Genomic DNA, 20000 nt, shown 5'->3' on the forward strand with positions numbered 1-20000 from the left:
ATAGAATAAAATACTTCATACCAAGTAGACGTCGAGCTCAGAGTCTGATTGGCTCGTGCTGAGGGTCAGCAGCGGATCGTCCAGCGCAATGGTTGAGCTGGAGGCTCGTCGCACTTCACTGCAACACAACACCACCAGTAAATATAACATGTAACTTTACACATATTAATATGACTTACCTTTGCTCAAGTAGAAAAAGTTAAACTAGTATTTTTACTTGAGTACATTTTGTCAATTTATTTGTACTTTTAGGCCTAATGAAGTAAAATGTTTGAGAACTTCCTCCACAACTGGTTTCAGACTTTATGTTTAGTGACTTTTAAACACTGTTGATGATATTTAACTCAAATATACCTACAGTATATTCACTGTATTATACATTATTCCCTTTGCACGTCTTTCTCTCTTTAGGTTTTTGTGGAGCTAAAGTTATCAGACAGTTTTATAATGTCCAGTAAACTCATCTGAGATGTGGAGACTGAGCACATACACAACCTGTTTGCTGGATCCTCTTCACGGTCTCGACTGGACTCAAAGGAAACGACAGATCTCGGCAGAAGGTCTGGTTGTTTGGAGGAATTGTAAACTGTTGCAAAAATCACTTCATCAATCACTGAATCAAATACAGAAGCAGAGAAATAAAGTGTCCCCTGATAAGAGATGATATACATGTTCAAAATCGTACAGTTTCCATCCAGGTTGTCCAAGCTCTGCGCTTTCTTCTCCTGCCTCTTCTCCTCCTTCTGCGGGGACAGAAACTCTTGAGACGCCGACTTTGCTGCATTCATGGAACTCCTCTTCCTCCTCGACGACGCTCCTCTTAAAGCTGAGGGACGAGGAAACAGAGCATTGGAGTAAAGTGTCTCTGTGTCTCTGCAGAGTACAGGAGCGACAGTGTGACGGCTGCACGACTTACGATGGATCTTCTTGAACACGGTCGAGCCCATGAACTTAAGATATCGATCTGCATAGAAACAGGGCCTGTGAACTGACACCGTGTCCTGAAAGACACAGGAAGCTGTCAGATATATGCCAACACACACACGTACAGATACATATTGGTGCATAGAGACGCCTGCAGGTGTGAAGGAGGGTGTGACTTACTCACCCCATCATGCACCAGAGATTTCCAGGAGTGTTCCACCTTCTTAATGAACCTGGAAATATCCGTTTGTACAAATGTTAATAACAATGATCACACAGATCCTGTTTTTCTATGGAGTCATGGTTCACTGAGTCTGGAGTAGAACAGAATCCTTCTAGAGCTTTTGAGCAATTCAAATGCATTTCAAAACTTGAAATTAATATATAAGCATATTAATTGATTGTACTAACGTGTGTGTGTGTGTGTGTATTCACCTGTACGACTGAAGGATGTCAATGATTCCTAAAAAGATGAGCAGGTTCTCATCCTTGTGTTTGGCAGGAATTCCACCCAATCTGAAAAAAAGGGTTTTGAATTTTACCATTTTTTATAATACACACAATTTGTTTTTTACTTAAATTAGTTCTAAGTAACTTAAACCCATGTAGACTATAACAGTAAAACGTTTTGAGTCATTGTCATCACAGTCTTTGTTTTCCTTTAGCAAAGTGAATACAAACTAAAAAAAACTGATATGAAATCAAGCAGCAAAATGAATCAACTGTATTTTAACACATTATAAGAGCAACAAACACAGATGTAACATTCACAAACAGAAGTAAAGTCTCCTCACGTGTCGTCGTCGGCGGCCACAGGCTCCGGGTCCCTGACGTTCCCCTGGATGGACTCCAGGGCCGTGGAGTACAGGACCTTCTGTCCTCTCCTGCTGTCACAGCGACTTCCTCTGGTCACCGGCTTCCGGTCCAGAACATGGATCCCCAGCAGGAGACTGTAGTCCATGATCTTGAAGCTCTCCAACACCTGAGGAGAGGCAGAGACCCAGTAAGAGAGGAACCAGTAAGAGAGGAACCAGTAAGAGAGGAACCAGTAAGAGAGGAACCAGTATGAGAGGCGATCAAAGGGAAAGATTACAAATAACACAGTGATACGCAGGAAGATTAAAGTCCTGATGAAGTTCACTCTCATTATTCATTATGACAAACCAATCCGGGCCTCTTGAAACTACAGATTGAGACATAAACTCTTTTGGAAAAAGTTTACTGACGTTATAAAGTGAGAAGTCGAGATAATAGAACCTATATTTACTATATTTAGTGAAACCATCAGTTTAATCACCAGTTATCTAACTAAACCAGTAACATGTTTACTGTAACTGTAAACAAACAGGTCTCACTGTGCCCAGTGTTACCTAACACACACTCACTGAGGTCACACACACACACACACACACACACACACACACACACACACACACACACACACACACACACACACACACTGAGGCCTGAGCACATGACTCGCAGACAGGTCCAGCTGCTCGGATTAAACACACCAGTCAGGTGCTTTGCTTTGCTGGAGCTTAATCCTCCATCAAGTGGCCGCTATTGTTTCACACTAATTAAGTAACAGGCGGCCGCTAATGAGGTCATCATAACAGCTCCGGCCTGAACCAAGGGGGATCGTCATGGTTACATAACGTTATCGAGAGGGGTGGGGTTGTGAGGTGGTCGCAGGAGGTCGAGTGATGAAATACTCGACTGGAAAACCAAGGAGAATTTATGAATCTGACTGGCTATAACCTAATATAACGCCACCATCATATGTTTATGTGAACCCACCCGACAGTCCCTCTGCAGAGTCTTCATCAGGGCGTTGTAGGTGTCGGGGTCGAAGTGCAGGCCCTCGTGCATCTCCTGGAAGTCCAGGTCCTTGAACGTGGGCGAGGTCTTGACGCGCTCTTTGCGCGAGGCGCGGCGTTTGTACGAGGACCCCTTCAGGTCGTACTTGTAGTGCATCTTCATGGCTCGCGGCAGCACGTTGTTCATCACCACCATGCGCACGGTGACGCCGCCGCACTGGATGCAGTACAGGCCGTAGAACTTGGGCAGCAACGTCCTCTGATTCTGGTTCAGATTCTGCAATAAGAAACAGAGAAGCTGAGTCTTTACAAAAACCTGTCAGGGCACCTTTAAGTCCAAAATGTCCCTTTTACGAGTTTATTTGATCAGTTTACGTCTTTTCTCACCATGTAGTAACCGGGCAGCAGCTTCTGCAGGAACTCGGCCTCCTTGTGCTGCACCGTCTTGATGATGAACTCGTCATCGCTGGTGAGATAGAACCAGGAGCTGCTGGCTCCGGGGTTGGTCAGCTCGATCAGCGGCTCCTTACAGATGGAGTACTGAAAAGTCACATCGAGGCCACACTGTCAAACGCTGTCACGACGATGAAATGATTTGTGTGTGTGTGAGTCTCTGCTCTCACCAGGTAGTCGTCTGGTTTGATCCCAAACAGCTCTCGGAAGTAGCGGAAGGCCAGAGGGGCGTACGTCTTCAGACGGAAATCTGGGTAGTGGTGTGCTGGGGTCAGGTTGCTGCCCTCGCTACGAACAAACACAAGCTATTTTAGTTATTGTGAGAAAAAGATTCAATATGCTATAATACAACAACAGCTGATTGCTTCGTGCTCCAGGTCTAAAACAGTTTTAAAGTTTAAGTGGAAATGAAAATGCCTTTTTGTTCCCTAAATAACAAATATTCAGGTTGTGCACTTCCCAAATATGTTTTATTAGAAATATGAAAACATTTGATTTTATAAATCCCAGAGTTTTCTAACATGTTTTAAAGGTCTGTTTGTTTTTCTTTTCAAGGCAGATATTGACAAACCTCGAAGTCAAACATATTTTTGTGCATTATGTGGAAAATAAAAGGTGCTTGAGTGAGAGTGAACCTCGGCAGGAAGACGCTCTCCACCACAGAGAAATCCTGCATGAGAACATCTCTGTCTGGTTTGGAGCTGAGGTTTCCAACAGCGTAACTGATGCCCAGCTGGATCGCTCCTTTCAAGATGTCCGACGTGGGCTGAGAGAAAAAAGATCATTGAAATTTCAATCTGATGATATTTTAGTTTATGACCTAATACCTGCAAAACTGATCACACGATTATTACTAAATCTAAATCATTAAAGTTAGCATTATACTATGTGTTTTATTTCTATAGCCTCAGCTGCGAGCATCGATCTAATGTGTGATAGAAACAAATCTCTAAACTCGTAATAACAAAATGTGTTTCAATAAAGATCCTCTATATAAATGTACATTATCAGTACATGTGAATATCGGCTGATTAAATGCAAATCAAATGAGTGTAATTTCTTTAATTGTATTATGTAATATGGCAAAACAATAGATCTTTGTCACGATTAATTCATTCGTTTAATTCGTTTACCAGAAAAGTTAAGAGCTTTAAAACGGTTTTGACAGTGAAATCTAGGACAAGCTCTTTAACTGTGACAGAGTGATGACAGCTTAATGTAAATGTGACTAATTAAATCTTGTTTATTTGGTCAAATTGGTAAATGTCTCTCAACCAAATCACCATCACCTTTTTTTTATGATTCCAGTGTAATAAACTGGTTGTGAAACTTCTGTTTCTTCCTCAGGTGAAACAACACGACGATGAAAAACAACGTCCACTCACCTTTTTTTGATCCTTGGACACTTTGGCGGTTTTGGTTCCTCCTCCGGCTCGGTTGACGTTTGCGGTTGACATCTATTGAATAGAGAGAGAAGTGGATTAGAGGGAAGCTGGGACATGTCACTTCCTTTTCCACCTCCATCCGTAACGACTGAAGTGATTTACCTTGGACGGGCTTTTACACAAACTGCATTTTCCAGGTGCCCGGCTCCTGTAGGTGAGGCACAGAGCACAGGACTTACACGCTGTGGGACATTTGCATGAAAGTCAATGCAAAGCACACGTCAGCTGGTGAAAAACTGCACGACTACGAGCGATTACTCAAGTTGCATTAGTGTCTCGGGGCTTAAAGCAAATCTCTCCTTCTCCCAGATCTCCCAGAAAACCTACAAACTTCAACGGCTTGTTTGAAATCCCTCGTGCAGGCCCTGGCGGCGTGCAGACCCTGGCGGCGTGCAGACCCTGGCGGCGTGCAGACCCTGGCGGCGTGCAGACCCTGGCGGCGTGCAGACCCGTTCTGAGAGACCTCCGGTGTTAGTCCGAGTCTTTAACCCCAGAATCCATCACAACAACCTTTGATCCCAATCTAAGAAGGATCAGAAAATCGTGACGTATGAAATCCGCCTGTTTCATAACAGAACGCAGAGGGGCCCGGGTCCAGGGCTGAACGGGGGGGCCCACATGTTTGGAGGTGTGAGGGGCCGGGTACTCGAATAGATGTAATCTGCAACCTCACAGCTAGATGCCACTAAATCCAACACAAGGCTTTTATATAAGAAAACCACAGAGAAGCAGGAACTGTCCGTTTATAATAAAATCATTTGGAAAACCACATTTCAGCGTCTTGAGCGAAGCTGCAGAGTCGAGCTCAGACCAGCTGCTGTTTGTTTGCTCTGCTGCAGGATGTGGTGACGAGCTGAAGTGTTGCACCAGAGCTGCGATGAGAAAGCTCGTTTCTCACAGATCTGTCGTGCAGGTTTGAGCCCGAAGAGATGAAGATTATTTCCCCTTTTTTTCAGACTCATTAGTGATCAGCAGTGTGAGTTGTGAACAGTGTTGATTGTATTCAAACACAGAATCTCTGTTGGGTGGTTTCTGGGTTTCCTCTGCAGAGCTTTACACACGTTGAAAACACAGCGTGACAGAACAGGGTGGAAACCGGTCGGATTAGATTAGTTAGATAAGATAAGTTTGTGCTCTGCGTGTTCAAACAGATTATTTTATATATTCGGTTATACAGTCACAAGGACGACACCAATAAAGTCTCCGAATATAATTTGATCGGTAAAACTAAAACCAAATCTGATTGCTAATTAATAATGAACAAAACACCAGTTTTCTAGTTGTATCTGAAGAATCCGGATTAAATCCCTACTTTGATGTGTTTACTACTTTAATACTGTATATTAAATGAGCAGTTCTTTTTCATAACATTGCTGCAGATCTTTGTAATAGAAAAACAGAACCAGTGTGGGAGTACTTCCCTGACACAGTAACTAATACTTCTCCACTTCCTGAAGTATTTATGACAATGTTTTAAATCTTGCAGGCATTAAATAAACTTCTGAGTTTTCTGCTCTTCAAACGACAACTGCATGTATAGTATATAAAGTATATACAGTATATACAGTATATACACTAGGCCCTTATCATTAAAAACTCTGGAATCTCGTTGTGTTTCCAAGTTGACGTCTTTGTCTTCGTCTTCTACGTGTTTGGCTCCTCTTCTTCATTTGTATTTTTCCAGTTTCACGTCCGTCACGTGTTATAAAACCTCATCAACGTCCCTATTTTCTCCAAATTTAACTCAGGGGCTGCAGGAAAAGTTCAGAAAATGTCCAGAGCCACTGACTCGGACGTCTGTGTTCTCACATCCAGAACCTCTGGATCATTCCAGCAGAAAGTCCAGAGTTCAGCCCAGGTCAGAGGATTCATCCTCAGGGAACCATGAACGTCTGAACCATCGTCATATCCAACAATCTGATAGTCGGAGACGTTTCAGTGTGAATCAGAGTGGAGGTTCAACCTTTCATCTTAAAATACACTTAATATTATAGTAATAGAGTTTACACCTCTGAGTATTTAATGCAATAGAAGTCAACAGGAAATCAATCGACAGCCTCCAACATGAACATAAAGTTTAACAATCTTGACATTCTAACTTTCCCACAGTTACAGTAGGAGTTAGTTCAGGGTTCAGCTGAGTAGATATGATTCACACAACTCCGGGTGAATAAACCTGCACCGAGCAACGCTGCAGCATTTTGCATAAATGCAAACCATGAAAACCTCTCGAGCTTCACTGCCTCAGGTTTTATCTGCCGTGTCTGTGACCGAGGTGAAGGGAAGTGGAGCTGGTTTCTCCTGCGATACCATCGTCAGCTCATCTTTACTCCTGAGCCGCTCACACGAGAGCCTCCAACAACACTCACAGTCACAGAACGAGGACAAAAACCAGAGGCCGAGAAGCAGGAGCAGGAGCGAAGAGGCGGCTCCATCCTCCCTGAGCAGGCTGCAGCTCTTACCTGAACACACATGGTCCTGAGCAGACGTCAGTGATGAGTCCTCGTTGTCGTGTGAAGTGAAAACTTCCTGACTGTGGTGAGATGAGATGAAGCGACTGAACAGCATCATCACCACTTCCTCTCTCTCTCGCTCTCTCTCTCTCTCTCTCTCCACCTGACGTATTATTCCACTGAAGTTGAGTCACACTCGTTGGAGTTGAGTTTTAGTTGGAAGGTGGGAAAAGCCTTTTACACATGTGGACAGTTTATTATCAATATGATTATATCAATGACCATAATCCTAAAGTAAGTTTTAAACGATTATATGAATAATGTTTACTATAAAGATGATGATGGTGATTGTTTAGTCTATGACTATTTATTTTGTAGTGAATGTAATGGTTTTATTGTGCAAAGGACAAGAGAGAGATGCAAGAAAATGAGGTGAGAGATTGGGAATTGAATTTATTCCGTAACTGAACGTGAAATGAAACTAAACACATTTACTCAAATACAATACAAATACAAATACAAATACAAATACAAATACAAATACAAATACAAATACAAATACAATAGCACTTGCTTCAACTGCTGTAGTTAAGGGTTCAGGTTTTAGAGTTTTAGAGTAAACCATTATTCTTATAGTATTTAAAAAATGGTTCCCAGCCTCGTTGGACTGTGACAACACATAAAATACAATAAGAATTGATGAAACCAAATTAAATGAAAGTGTCAGTTCCTCCCTCTGACCTCTAGGCGGTGCTGCTGCAGCTGTGACACCTGCTTGGTAATGATGTGTATTTACTGTACATGTGCACCGTGTTCCTGTTGTGTTTTCATTTGTCTTCCCTCTTTGTTCGTTTAGTTCCTGTCTGCTCTTTGTCGTTTTGTCTCTGCGTCTCACCCTCTCTTCCTCTCTTTGTCTCTCGTCCTCTAACTGGGCCAGAGTTCAAGCTGTCGAGGTTTGTTTGGGAACACCGGGGGGGGGGACCGGCTGCCTGCGGGTCGGCCCGTCAACACGGTGACTTGAGGCCATCAGATATCAGCCTGTGGCACATTTGGCAGCTGTGAGGGTTTGGATTAGATGTTCTGTTCTTTGCAGGATCTCTTCAGGGAGGAAATGGCACCGACCGGGTTCGAGGGTCAGAACTTAGAGACCAGAGCCCAACAAAGAAACCAAACATTTCAGATTATACAAGGTCACGACGCTGAGGCCTGTACACACTGTACACTTTACCCCTAATGCGCAGGTTGAAGACATTTACATATACAACAGCACTAAGTAGAGCTCAAACCTCCCCCGAGGCCCAGCAGTCACACACACTCACAGATATCAGTTCTCCAAACACGTGAGCTCCAGCTCTCAGCTGAATACTGAGGAGGATCTGATGCTGCTGCGTTTCGCATGTGTGACAAGAAAACTGAGTGTAAAAGGATTTTGTAAAATTCCTCGTTGATTCGATGATGTGATTGTGTGACTGTGTTTTGGAGACCGAAGGTTTCTCTGACTTCGTCGTCAACCACAATATTGTGGAAGTCAAAAGCCACAACACGACGACTCCAGTGTTATTTCTGAACTCTTTATAAAAACAGTGGTCACTGAGGACAAGACACGTCACAGGAGTCACAACGGGTTTCACCTCAACCTACATTGTAAGTTTCTCTCTTTGGTAACTGGCAGGTTGTGTTGTGTTGTGTTGTGTTTATCTAAATTTGATTCTGTGAGCATCAGCAGTTCAATTTCACCAGAATCATCTTTTCTCTGCTGCTGGTGGGAGGATTCGTTTCCAGCGTCTGTGTTGATGCAGCTGCTCGTCAGACACAGTCGGAGTCAGAGTCGGGCCTCAGTGCTGCAGGGACGCCGTCAGACGCCTAAAACACACACACACACAAACACACATCTTAGGCATCTTCATGGACTCTCCCGTCTTCTGTACATGAATATAAAGTCTACAGCGATGCCACATTTAGTTTATCATTGTTTCCAGCTGTGGAAACTCAGTCTCCCTTGAATATTCACCTAAAACCTTCGAAAGAATAAAACTCATCCTGCTAAAGTTGATTTTTCTTCACCTGAAATGCTGCATCTCATCTGTTTTTGTTTTTCCTACATCTTACGTAAAGTGCACCTCATTACATTGTTTTGGATTAAATGTGCATTATAAACTACTGTAAATATGAATATGAATAAAGTTTCCAAACACTGTTACTAAGTTTCCTGAGAGTCTTCACATCACACATCCGGGTACGTCGGTTGTGCACATCCGCAAATTGCAAAATGCACTTGAAACCTCTAGTGTTGCCATATTTTTCTTATGCAAACACGTAGTGGAATACTCCAGTAACTCACACAAGCATGTGAGCAATTGCAGTATATCTCCAAAATGAACAAATTGTACCACTACTACTACCACTACTACTTTCTTCTTTCCTCATGGATTAAGATCTTCAGTTATACGTCTAAAGAGAATAAAGATGCAGGCGTCTCACCCTGAGGTTACGGGCGTGTTTCTCCAGATGTTCAATGCGCTGCAGGCGTCTGTCGATCAGTTTGTCTCGGGCTGAAACCACTGAGGTCAGACTGGCCAGACGTCGGGTCTGTTTGTCCACGACAACCTGCATCACAAAGAAGTGAGGCAAGAAGTCAGGGAGAGGTCCACTAACGGCCATAAGTATGTGGACACCCCCCCCAGTTCCAGTGAAGGGAAGTAATAACACTTCAGCAGACAGTTATTTTGAAACAATACTTCACTTCCAACTTATTTCAACACATTGATTTTCAGAGGTTTAGTTCTGTTTCTTTCCCGTTCACCTTCATTGAGCTGACGTCAGGCTGAGCCCGGCCCCCTGACCCGGGCTCGGTCAGGCCCCGGACTCTCCGGAGGACCCGGTCCAGCCGGTGCTGCGAGGTCCTCTGCTCCGTCTCCAGATCCTCCAGCAGCTTCTGCAGCTCTTTGACCGTCCTCCACAGTCTGTCCCCCCGAGCACTCAGGATCTGCAGGTCCTTCCTCGCCTCAAGGACAGAACACACATTATTCAGAATAATATATTTACCATCGAGTATCTTCACATGATATGATCCCTTGAGTCATATCCATCACTTTGTAAACGGTCCCTCTGACAAACTATAAAGCCGTCTTCTTTTAAAACTAAATATTTAATCCTTAATTTGCTCTTTACTTAGATATTTTTTAATTCTTGGATGTTCTATCCTGTGTTTGATGTCATTAACACTTGATTTGAGCATGTTGCAAATGAGGATCATTCAAACCTACAGAATAATTTCAAACTCTGAAGCAGATCCCCAAAATACAGGGAAATAATATTATGACAAATGATCCAAGACGATAATTCAAGTCGCTCTGGGCCCTTGATTCAGAAAACAGGGTGAAGTTGAAAGGTGTGTTTCCTCTTCCTCACCTGCCTGTGAGTCCGTCCCGCCTGTAGACTCTGCTTGTGAAGCGTCTCCACACTCCTGGTGACCCCGTCCAGCTCGGCCGCCGCCTGCTCCCCCCGACGCTCCAGCTGCCCGGCGTTCTCCTCCACCCCGTGCAGCAGGTGAGCCAGGCCCAGCGAGAGCATCCTCATCTGGGACAGGGGGACCTCACCTGCCTCCCAGGACGTGGAGGCCTCCTCTGCCAGCAGGGCGTGGTGGGCCGGGCAGACTCCCACCAGCAGGACCAACAGCTGCAGCACCTGTCTCACCCTCATGGTGATGGAAGGACCCTAAAACTGATCTCACACCAGATCTTACACCTCTCACACCAGGTCTCAGTCTGTCTGGGTGCAACAGTCCTGATTTATCTCTGATGCTCTGAGGTCTGGATCTCAGAGTGGTGAAGGACAGAGGGAGAGAGGAGAGAGGGATGAGGGGAGGAAGGAGAAGGAGGACAAGGTGGGGGGGGGGGGGAGTTCCCAGACTGACGTATGCATTATAAAACAGGAAAACTTCACCAAGGTTCTGAATCTTCTACTTAAAATCATGAATCTGATCAATGCAACTTATTCAATGGGTATTTATGTTATTAACAAACATGCAAATAGTGATGAAATGAAAGCTGCATATTTACTATTTATTTTATAATATTTATTTTGTTAACATTTTTCTCCTCAGTCAAATGAGCCTGTGTTGTATTTACATAGAAGTTAACCAAGAGCGACACCTGCTGGCTCATTGAGGAGCTGCTGATTCTAAAGGGTTGGAGTAAACTTATTGTTAAAGTCCTTTTTTGAAGCCGCGCCTCAGGGTCATTATATATAATATGAATTATTATTACTTTTCTTGTAAGTTAACACGTTCTATGATTTTAAATATTACACATATTTCTCTTTAGTTGCTAAATGATTCACTTTCTTCTCCTGCTTGTTGTTGCTTTTCATGCTGAGACTGAAGTGAACTGGGAATTTGCCGTAAAACCAGAATAAAAAGCTGAAAAATACATATTACAGTGGGAAAAAAATGAGATTTCCTAATTATGGATCATTTGCTTAGAGTTTTACCTAAATTCTGGATTTCCTTTTCCTTAGACCCAGCACAAACTCAACTTGAATTGTTTTAAATTATGTATTTTAATAATATGTTGTGATACACAGAATCATTCATCTTTATCATTTTGCTTTTGTCCTTTTTAGAACTACATTTCTAAGCATTTATAATTTCCCTGACATGTTTCTTGCATGAAACCACAGGGACTTTGTTGAACTGGATTGAAAGGAACTGGGAGAACTGGGCTAGAGGACTTCCTACACTCAGACTCAGGCTGAATGAGCGGCTTTGTGCCCGAGAGACAGACCCACAAACTGTTCTTTGAATTGTTTTGCAGTTGGGGCCGGACTGATGCACAAGCGACACTATGTCAACTCATAGAGCCTGATTGATAAAGGAGAGAGAGGCGTCAGTCTCGGCCCACTCCTTCCTCCTGGCATTCAGGACGCTCACAGGGAAAGCAGCAGGAAGACGGAGTCACCGGGTCACAGCAGGAGAGAGGGGACGCACACACCAGGGTTTTACAGTGAGTCCGTGTGGTTCTGTTATATTCAGATGTGTTTCAATCCTTTCTGATGAGGATTAGAAGGAATGGTAAAGATGTAATTTAATGTAAAGTTTAGGGAGGAACAGTGCAGAGCGTGAAGAACATCTGGAGACCGTGAGCGACACGCTGCAGTGAGTGGAGATTCATTTTCTTTGGCTTTGCATGTTTTCTGATTAATGTATCTTAGAAAGAGACGGTGCACAGATCAGTGAGGCTGCAGCCTGCATGGTCCCAAGTGCCGTCATACAACAGGGGCCACACAGGGGCCTCACAGGGGCCACTGGTGGCTGCAGGGCTGGTTAGTGCAGAATCAGGAAAAAAGGGGGAAGTGTGCGATATTCAGACAAAACCTTAATATTCACTAAAATAATTCTCTGGTGTAAAATCTCTTCCCTCCATGTTTCTTGCAAACATCTGCGACATGTAAGAAAAGTGTAACACGGGTTTTGGGCTCAAATGTTGACCAGTACAACATGAACGAGGGGTAGTGTTGGTGCAGATTTAGATCTTCACACACATGAATTGATACGTGCTGGTATCTTATGTATAAAGTTATATATGGGTGTTGAATTACATCCTGCAGGGACCATTGACTGTATGATAATAGATGTAAAACTGGAGGCTTACAAACCGATGGGCGACGTTAACTCGATGTTAAGCTTCAGTAAACTCTTCTGCTGAGGAGCTCTGGATCTCCTGAAACAATCAGCTCACAGATTCCATCCCAACTGCAACTGAACCTTTTAACCATAAACATATTAACACCATGAACGTGTCGTGTGGCAAACCAGGAATTTCCAGCTCTTCTTCCACCAAGTTGCTTCTAATCTTTCAGTCTGCGCCTCGTATGAAAAAGGCCCCACCAAGTCAAGCATGATGTGACTCTGACTCAGGGGGGTTTAGAGGTCAGAGGGAGGGAGGGGGGGCTCAACAGCTGGCGGGGGTCACATGCCAAGAACATGCTTGGTATGTCACGGCTCTGTGGATCAGACGTGTCAAAAGTGAAACCCCGGCACGCAGGATCCAGGGTGTTGTTGTAGTGTGATTCTCATTAATTCAGCTCCAGCAGTCACAGTAGAAACCGTTCAGCCGGCAGCCGGGTTCGAGACGCAGCCGAGACCGATCACGTTCCAGCTTCAACTCGCTCTGAGCTCGATGTCTCACAGGGCCTTTACTCTGAAAATCATGTATGTGACATGTGTGATGAGTTAAAGAGGCAGCTACAAACCATCGGATTATTAATTATTAGTCTCTAAACAGCTTTTACTGAGCAACAGCGCCCTCTGCTGCCACATGTGGTGATTAACTCTGTTGGGCTCTGTGTCATGTAGAGAAAAAAACAAAGTCTCTCAGTGTGTTGAGCTCTGACTGACCCATGAAGCACAGTTATTACAGGGAAAGAAGTTAAAGCTGCTACAAGGAACTTTACATTTGAGTGGATTTTGGCGCCTCTGTGGACAGAAGCGGTATTGTTTCCATTTTCTCCTGTCGTAAAAAACCTGGGAGTAGCCAGCGTGTGCATTTGTGAAAAAAACACACGGCTGTTTGCAGGAGGCGTCATCAGAAGAAGAAGAAAAAGAAGAAGAAGAAAAAGAAGAAGAAGAAGTAGAAGTAGAAGAAGAAGAAGAAGTAGTAGTAGTAGTAGTAGTAGTAGTAGTAGACTGAAGTCTGACCTTGTGGGTAAATGCGACCCGACCACAGACGTTGAGAAATGTTTATGAAAAAGCCAATTTTCTCACCGATTGTGTCGTTTGCTGTTTTAGGTCATAAAGAGGCAACAATATTAAAATAAGACGGTTTCAGAACCAGTTAAAAACTCCTTGTGGGGGCTTTAGTCCACGATGCGGCCTGATGACATATGAAACACTCAACTAGCGCGTGGTGACGTCATCAAAGAGCAAAATCCAACTGTTTCAAGGAACTATAACGTTAACTTTCCCAACTTAATGACTTTGGATCAAAGTGAAATCCAGGTCTTAACCCCCTCCTGCATTGAAAAGGTGAAGATCTCAACAAATTCATCCATTTTAAATGAATGGTTGTCGCCTCAGGACGCCCCCACACCTGCCCCGACACCCCCCAAACCCCCCATCGTCATGGGTTACTATCAGAGTCTATCGTTTTATTTCAGAGCCTGACTTCCTCTGGCCTCTCCGGAGTTCCTCATATAGGCGCAGCAGTTAATGAGGGAAATACCCAAAGTTAAACCGAGCATGGGAGAGAGGGGGGGGGGGGGGGAGCTGGGAGGACCGGAGAGACTGGAACGTGAGAAAAGAAAAGAAAAGGCATCAGGAGAAAGAAAAGGAGATGAGGAGAAGCGGCAGAGAGGTGGTTTGCTCCCTGGAGGACGCAGACTGTGCTGTGGCTGTGTGGGTCTCTGGCGTGATGATTTGGGACAGAAAACAGAAATCACATTGCCAGGGATTACTACACTGCTATGGTGTCCACTTCAGGAGCTGGAGGACGAGGAGGAGGAGGAGGAGGAGGACACGTTCTGTAGGTACCGGTCGTGTTCCTGTTCTTTTAGACATTCAGAGGAGAGGTGTTTGTGTCGCGTGGTGTCTGATCAGGTGCAGAGCTTAGTCGACTGCTGAACAGGGAGTCTCAGCCATTTGTTCACAGTGGCTAAGTTCTTCACCTGCACAGAGATAATGGGGACGTTACATTTCAATGATCTCATAAAACTCATGCTCAAACTGAAAAATGTAAGAATATAGGGATTTCTCTTCATATAGGAATTTGTGATTATGCTCTTGTTGTCCTTCAAGGTAATATTCTGCATTTCTTATTGTAAACAAATTTAAAAAGATTCAAATTAATGAATTGATCCGACTAACAAGTATCGTCTGTGTCGGCAAAATCTGACGTGGTGCATTTTATTCCTCTGACCCACAAAACTCCACTGTTCTTGAAAACACATCAGTGAGTCAGACTGGTCACATGTCCCTTCATTTCCATGAACTCACACTCACACACACACACTCACACACACACACACACACACACACACACACACACACACACCCACACACACCCACACACACACACACACACACACTAAAATACTCCAACAAATTCGATCTTCTAATTTTATATTCTGTAGAAGAAATTTAGATAAATAAAAAGTAAATTAGTGGAAAACTCTCGTGATTCACCTCTTATAATACTTTTGACTTCTTTAAGATGAACATGATGACACGTGTGCGTTTATTTAGTAAATGTATCTGTACAGATGAAAGTAGAGCAGCAGATTCCCATCTATACAGGAACAGAAAATTAATACAATGTTTTGTTTGGGCAAATTAATGCACAAACCTTGTGACACCTCAACACCAGAGTGTGTGATATGACAGTTTGTAAAAAAGAGAAGAAAGAAAAACAGGCGTCAAAATGGTAAATTTCTTTATCTGCACATCTGGATGAACTGGAAGTTATTCCCCTGTAACATCCTGTCGGCCTCTTATGGCTTCATACAACGTTTGATTTGTTGATTGTGATAAACACCTTCATTTATCCGATGGTTATCCGATGTTTTTTCCGACTTCTCTCCTTTGTTGTACGGAATGAGAAATCATACTTTGCGATGCTGCCAGCTGAATTGTGTTTACTTTTCCTTTCGGGCTGATGTTTACAGATAATGTCCTTATGTAGAAATGAGCTCACTGGAAATAAGACTGCGAGTAATCACGGAAAAAAAGGAGAAATCTAATTCCCACTTAGCACATGTGCAAGTTTGTGAACCGTGGTTTTTTTTGGAGCGTTGCTCTGAGGAAGCATGTGGCCTCCCTCCTGTGCCTCCTGAGCTGACAGCAGTTTGATCCGACACTGGCTCAGTTCAGCAGGAACAGGAGTCAAGTCAACACACAACAACAAGTCATTCACATGAAGTATATGAAGTATATGAAGTATATGAAGTGTAGTATATATGAATATGAAGTACAGTGAACCTGGAAAAAGGGGGTGAATAAAATGGTTTGAATGGAAGTGAATTGAATAAATGTGTCTCCTCTTGATGCAGGTGGAGTTGATGATGGGTGTATTCTGCCCCCTGCAGGCTACAGGGAGAAACTACAGATAAACAACTGGATGGAAGCTGGATATAGTTTGTCAAAGTTTGGATTTAAACATCTGTCGCATCTACGTTTTTATACTTAATTATTATTATTGTTGTTGTTATTCTTCTTCTTCTTCTTCTTCTTCTTCTTCTTCTTCTTCTTCTTCTTCTTCTTCTTCTTATTAAAGGCTAAGAATGATCATTTATTGAGCCATAACAAAGCTGAAAACATGCAGTACCACATCATCACCGATGGGGAGCAGACGTTTTCCTAAGATTCCAAACAACATTGCTTGTAAATCCCACGAAGAAGAGGAACCCGGAACAACAACATCCTGTCAGAAGTCGCTCTGTGTGAAGAAGAGAAACTTTTAATAACAATAACATGTAAAAGTAAAGTGAGACTCGAACACATGTTGCGTGTGGAGGCGCTGGAGCTGCAGCTGTGCGCGGTGATGGAGACTCTGGTGCGGGCGGCGGTGACGGAGCTCCGCCGACTGATGGAGGAGGAGGACCGGGCCGACGTGCGGACTGTGGCCGCCCAGCAGCGCTCTGCTCCGGCTGCAGTGAAGAGGGAGGAGGAGGTGGAGGTGGAGGAGGAAGAGGAGGAGGAGGAGGAGGAGGAAGGAGAAGTGAGTCCAGAGAGGCAGAAGTTGGATGGAGACACAACGGTAACACACACACACACACACACACACACACACACACACACACACACACACACACACACACAAATCTTCTCCAAATACTCTGTATGTATATATCTGTGTATATGAAGTTAATGAAATGTATGAATACTTTGCAAAAACAACTTTTACTAGCTCAATTTTAATGTCTGGAAATTGCATCGTTGTCCAAAAATGAAAAATCTGTACTAAACTAAAATATTCTCCATTAATAATCATGTAAAACACAGAACACAGCTAGAAATTAATCAGAGAAATATTCAGATTTTCTTACTTTGTTAAATTACCAAAACAAATATTGGCTTATCATAACTTCTTGAGTTAATAAGTGTTTTAAGAATTACCCAAAACCTTCTTCTCTTTATCTTCTTCTTCTTCTCTCTACAGACCCAGTTTGCAGCGCTGATGGAAACATGGACCAAAGGTGCCGTGGAGAAAATCCTGACGATACTGAAAGTGTCCATGTGTGAAGCCGAGGAAGAACCGGAGCCGAGCGACAAGAGCAAACAGTCAAGCATGAAGCCGCCAGCGAGTGAGTTTCCTGACAGCTGAAGAGGCCGTGAAATGTTCCTTCTCTGTATAATGAACACAGCTGAATGCTCTTTTTTAAAAATTACAGAATCTACAGCCAGAAGAAAGAAGATGGAGGGAGGACGGGAACCAGCAATAAGGAAGAAGAATAAGAGAGTGAATCACAAAGGTCTGTAATTTCTTTTTGAAATACAGAAAGACTTTTAAAGGCTTCTCAGTATCAGACTGTGAGTTTTAATTGGTTGATTCTTTGCAGTAGCATTAAATAAGTTTTCTTTTTGTCTCAGCCTCACATGAAGAGAGAATCTCTGGATCTCAGTTTGAACCTGACGACTTATTAACAGAGCTCAGTTCAGAGCCGGCCCCTGACTTGGCCCCGGAGCCGTCCTCCGATGTCAGGGAGGATTTCACCGACGCTTCTACATCCCAGAACAAAAAGAAGAAGACGACTGGATCGGTCAAGTGTCCTTCATGTGACAAGACCTTTGCTCTGAAGTGTTTGATGGAAAGACACCACCGCACTCACTCCAAGCCTCACCTCTGCTCTCAGTGTGGCAAACGTTTCTCGGTACTCGCGGGGCTCATCGCACATTCACGCCGTCACACCGGAGAGAAGCTGCACAAATGCTCAGACTGCGGGACAGAGTTTGCTTACAAGTCCACCTTTGTGAGACACATGCGTCAGCACAGCCTGAAGTCAGTGGACACCCACGTGTGCACGCTGTGTGAGACCCACTTCAACGATACGCTGGCGTTTCAGCGGCACCGGTGTTGTGCCCTGAATAAGACGTTTGTTTGCTCGCTCTGTCCAGAGACTTTCCAGTGCAGACAAAGTCTGTCCGATCATGAGAACCTTCATTCAGGAGTCAGAGATTTTGTGTGTGAAGTGTGTGGCGAGAGTTTCCTCTCGTCCTCGTCGTTGGCGACTCACCGGGTGACTCACATGGAGCAGGAGACCTGCTGCGACCAGCTCGGCCTCGGATGCAGCGACCTGAGCATCCTCAGACTCCACCTGAGCAAACACGCGGGAGAGAAGCTCTTCACCTGTGAGGTTTGCGGTAAAGGCCTCAGTCACCAGAGCGCCCTGAAGCACCACATGCTGACGCACACGGGCGAGAGGCCGTACATCTGCGAGATGTGCGGCAAGCGCTGTAGCCACGCCAGCGCGCTGCAGAACCACATGAGGCTCCACACAGGGAGGAAACCGGGGCAGCTGTCGGCCTGCAACGTGTGCGGGAAAGAGTTCAGCCGCATGACGAGACTCAAATATCACATGAGCGTCCACACGGGGGAGAAGCCCTACGTCTGCGATCAGTGCGACAAGAAGTTCAGCAACCCCAGCAATCTGAAGCTACACATGAGGACCCACTCCGGAGAGAAGAGGTACGGCTGCAACATCTGCGGCAGGAGGTTCACTCACGGCAACAGCCTGAAGGTGCACCGGCTGATCCACACCGGAGAGCGGCCGTACCGCTGCGGCGTCTGCGGGAAGGAATTCAGCAACCGCAGCGACTCCAGGAGACACGAGAGGGTTCACCTGTCAGAGGGAGCCGGAGACGGACTGTCTGAAAACACTGCTCCATGAAAACCTGAAGCATCCCACTAACCACTGATATGTATTTTCTGTTTACACACATGAAACTGTGATTAACTCTTTTTGTACGACATCAGCGCTTAATGTGAAGAAGAAATACTGTGAGACAAAAGAAACGTGTCGACTGTTGAACAATTTTATACAGACGTTTCTATCACTAGGTGTATTTGTCACTTTGGCTTTTCTACTTATATCCTCACACATGTAAAAAGTATTATTTTTGTTTCTATATTTGTTTTATATTGAGCTCTATTTTATATATATATACATATATATTTTATATATCTTTTTTGTATTTTATATTTTTCTATAAAATGTCTCTTCTAGCTGAGCCGACCTGTTCCTCTAACCCTCTAACACTCTACTGTCGACTGTATGTTAACTTCATTGTAGATCGATCAACGACACTGTGAGTTTAAATGTGAATAATTATATTTACCTCTTTTTATTCTCAGTTGAGTTTCTAGAAAGTTTTCCGCCTCCAATGTGATCTTGAGTGTCCACATACTTATGTCAATATATTGTGTAACATTACAGAACATTATTATTTCTCTAAGCAAGCAACAACAATTCAGTTCATTATTTTACAGATTAACCAATAAATCGACGACCGACGACAAAACAACTACAAAGTGTGTTTAACATATTCGTCTTCATCAGTTTGACGTTGTTGTTTCCTCACTCTCACTTTGATGTTGTCTGTTTTTTTTATTCCACTTGATTGGTTTTTTACTGCAATCGCACAATTTACTCACATGTGGCTAATTTCCTTTGTCGTTAAACAAAAGGAGCAGACGAGGGTGAAAGAGGCGGATGAAGAAAAGCAGACAAACCTCAAGCAATTAACACTTCGTCCTTTGTGTAACAAGAAGTGAGGAGGAACGGACTTTGAGTCTCAGTCACGAGAACGGCTCAGTTTGTTGATTTCTCCCAGAGAACAGTTTATACTGAGTTGGAATAAAGACGTTACCATGGAATCAGTACAATACAGTCAAGTTCTCTTTGATATTGTGTTC

General features: G+C 43.8%; 3 protein-coding genes and 2 long non-coding RNA genes across 8 annotated transcripts in view; 2 read left to right on the forward strand and 3 right to left on the reverse strand.

Annotated features, from left to right (window-relative positions):
• Positions 1 to 7328, reverse strand: part of pip5k1ba (phosphatidylinositol-4-phosphate 5-kinase, type I, beta a) — an 8419-nt gene extending 1091 nt beyond the window's left edge. The window contains exons 1-14 of one of the 3 annotated variants that reach the window (XM_034601957.1): positions 7105 to 7328; positions 4745 to 4790; positions 4583 to 4654; positions 3833 to 3963; positions 3368 to 3485; positions 3132 to 3284; positions 2725 to 3021; positions 1719 to 1906; positions 1360 to 1440; positions 1109 to 1157; positions 917 to 1001; positions 686 to 826; positions 496 to 586; positions 22 to 118 (exon numbers count right to left, since the gene is read on the reverse strand). In XM_034601957.1, coding sequence (XP_034457848.1) covers positions 22 to 118; positions 496 to 586; positions 686 to 826; positions 917 to 1001; positions 1109 to 1157; positions 1360 to 1440; positions 1719 to 1906; positions 2725 to 3021; positions 3132 to 3284; positions 3368 to 3485; positions 3833 to 3963; positions 4583 to 4654 — 1503 coding nt within the window. In that variant the 5' untranslated portion in view covers positions 4745 to 4790; positions 7105 to 7328. Of the gene's footprint in view, positions 1 to 21; positions 119 to 490; positions 587 to 685; positions 827 to 916; positions 1002 to 1108; positions 1158 to 1359; positions 1441 to 1718; positions 1907 to 2724; positions 3022 to 3131; positions 3285 to 3367; positions 3486 to 3832; positions 3964 to 4582; positions 4655 to 4744; positions 4791 to 7104 lie in introns of all 3 variants that reach the window. The other 2 variants (XM_034601956.1, XM_034601958.1) reach the window with 2 other exon arrangements.
• Positions 5597 to 6639, reverse strand: LOC117771513. Its single transcript, XR_004615606.1, has 2 exons — positions 6199 to 6639; positions 5597 to 6093 (listed from the first exon to the last, which is right to left on the reverse strand). It is a non-coding gene; the product is annotated as an uncharacterized LOC117771513 (long non-coding RNA).
• Positions 7329 to 7943: 615 nt separating the features above from the next.
• LOC117771514 lies at positions 7944 to 10945 on the reverse strand. The gene is made up of 4 exons (XM_034601959.1): positions 10507 to 10945; positions 9899 to 10099; positions 9577 to 9702; positions 7944 to 8958 (listed from the first exon to the last, which is right to left on the reverse strand). Exons 1-4 carry the CDS (start codon positions 10795 to 10797, stop codon positions 8902 to 8904), a joined length of 675 nt encoding a protein of 224 aa, XP_034457850.1. The 5' UTR covers positions 10798 to 10945; the 3' UTR covers positions 7944 to 8901.
• A 257-nt stretch (positions 10946 to 11202) lies between these two features.
• On the forward strand, positions 11203 to 16269 carry LOC117772042. The gene is made up of 3 exons (XR_004615709.1): positions 11203 to 11333; positions 11910 to 12250; positions 16138 to 16269. It is a non-coding gene; the product is annotated as an uncharacterized LOC117772042 (long non-coding RNA).
• A 130-nt stretch (positions 16270 to 16399) lies between these two features.
• Positions 16400 to 19548, forward strand: LOC117772041 (zinc finger protein 883-like). 2 transcript variants are annotated; one of them, XM_034602972.1, is made up of 4 exons: positions 16400 to 16844; positions 17247 to 17391; positions 17479 to 17559; positions 17678 to 19548. In XM_034602972.1, the coding sequence occupies exons 1-4, from the start codon at positions 16587 to 16589 to the stop codon at positions 18973 to 18975; spliced, it is 1782 nt and encodes a 593-aa protein (XP_034458863.1). In that variant the 5' UTR covers positions 16400 to 16586; the 3' UTR covers positions 18976 to 19548. The 2 variants fall into 2 exon arrangements, with proteins under 2 accessions (XP_034458863.1, XP_034458864.1); XM_034602973.1 differs by having other exon boundaries at positions 17735 to 19548.
• Positions 19549 to 20000: the final 452 nt, after the last annotated feature.

The sequence above is a fragment of the Hippoglossus hippoglossus genome, chromosome 12, assembly GCF_009819705.1.
Source record: "Hippoglossus hippoglossus isolate fHipHip1 chromosome 12, fHipHip1.pri, whole genome shotgun sequence".
Classification (NCBI taxonomy): domain Eukaryota; kingdom Metazoa; phylum Chordata; class Actinopteri; order Pleuronectiformes; family Pleuronectidae; genus Hippoglossus; species Hippoglossus hippoglossus.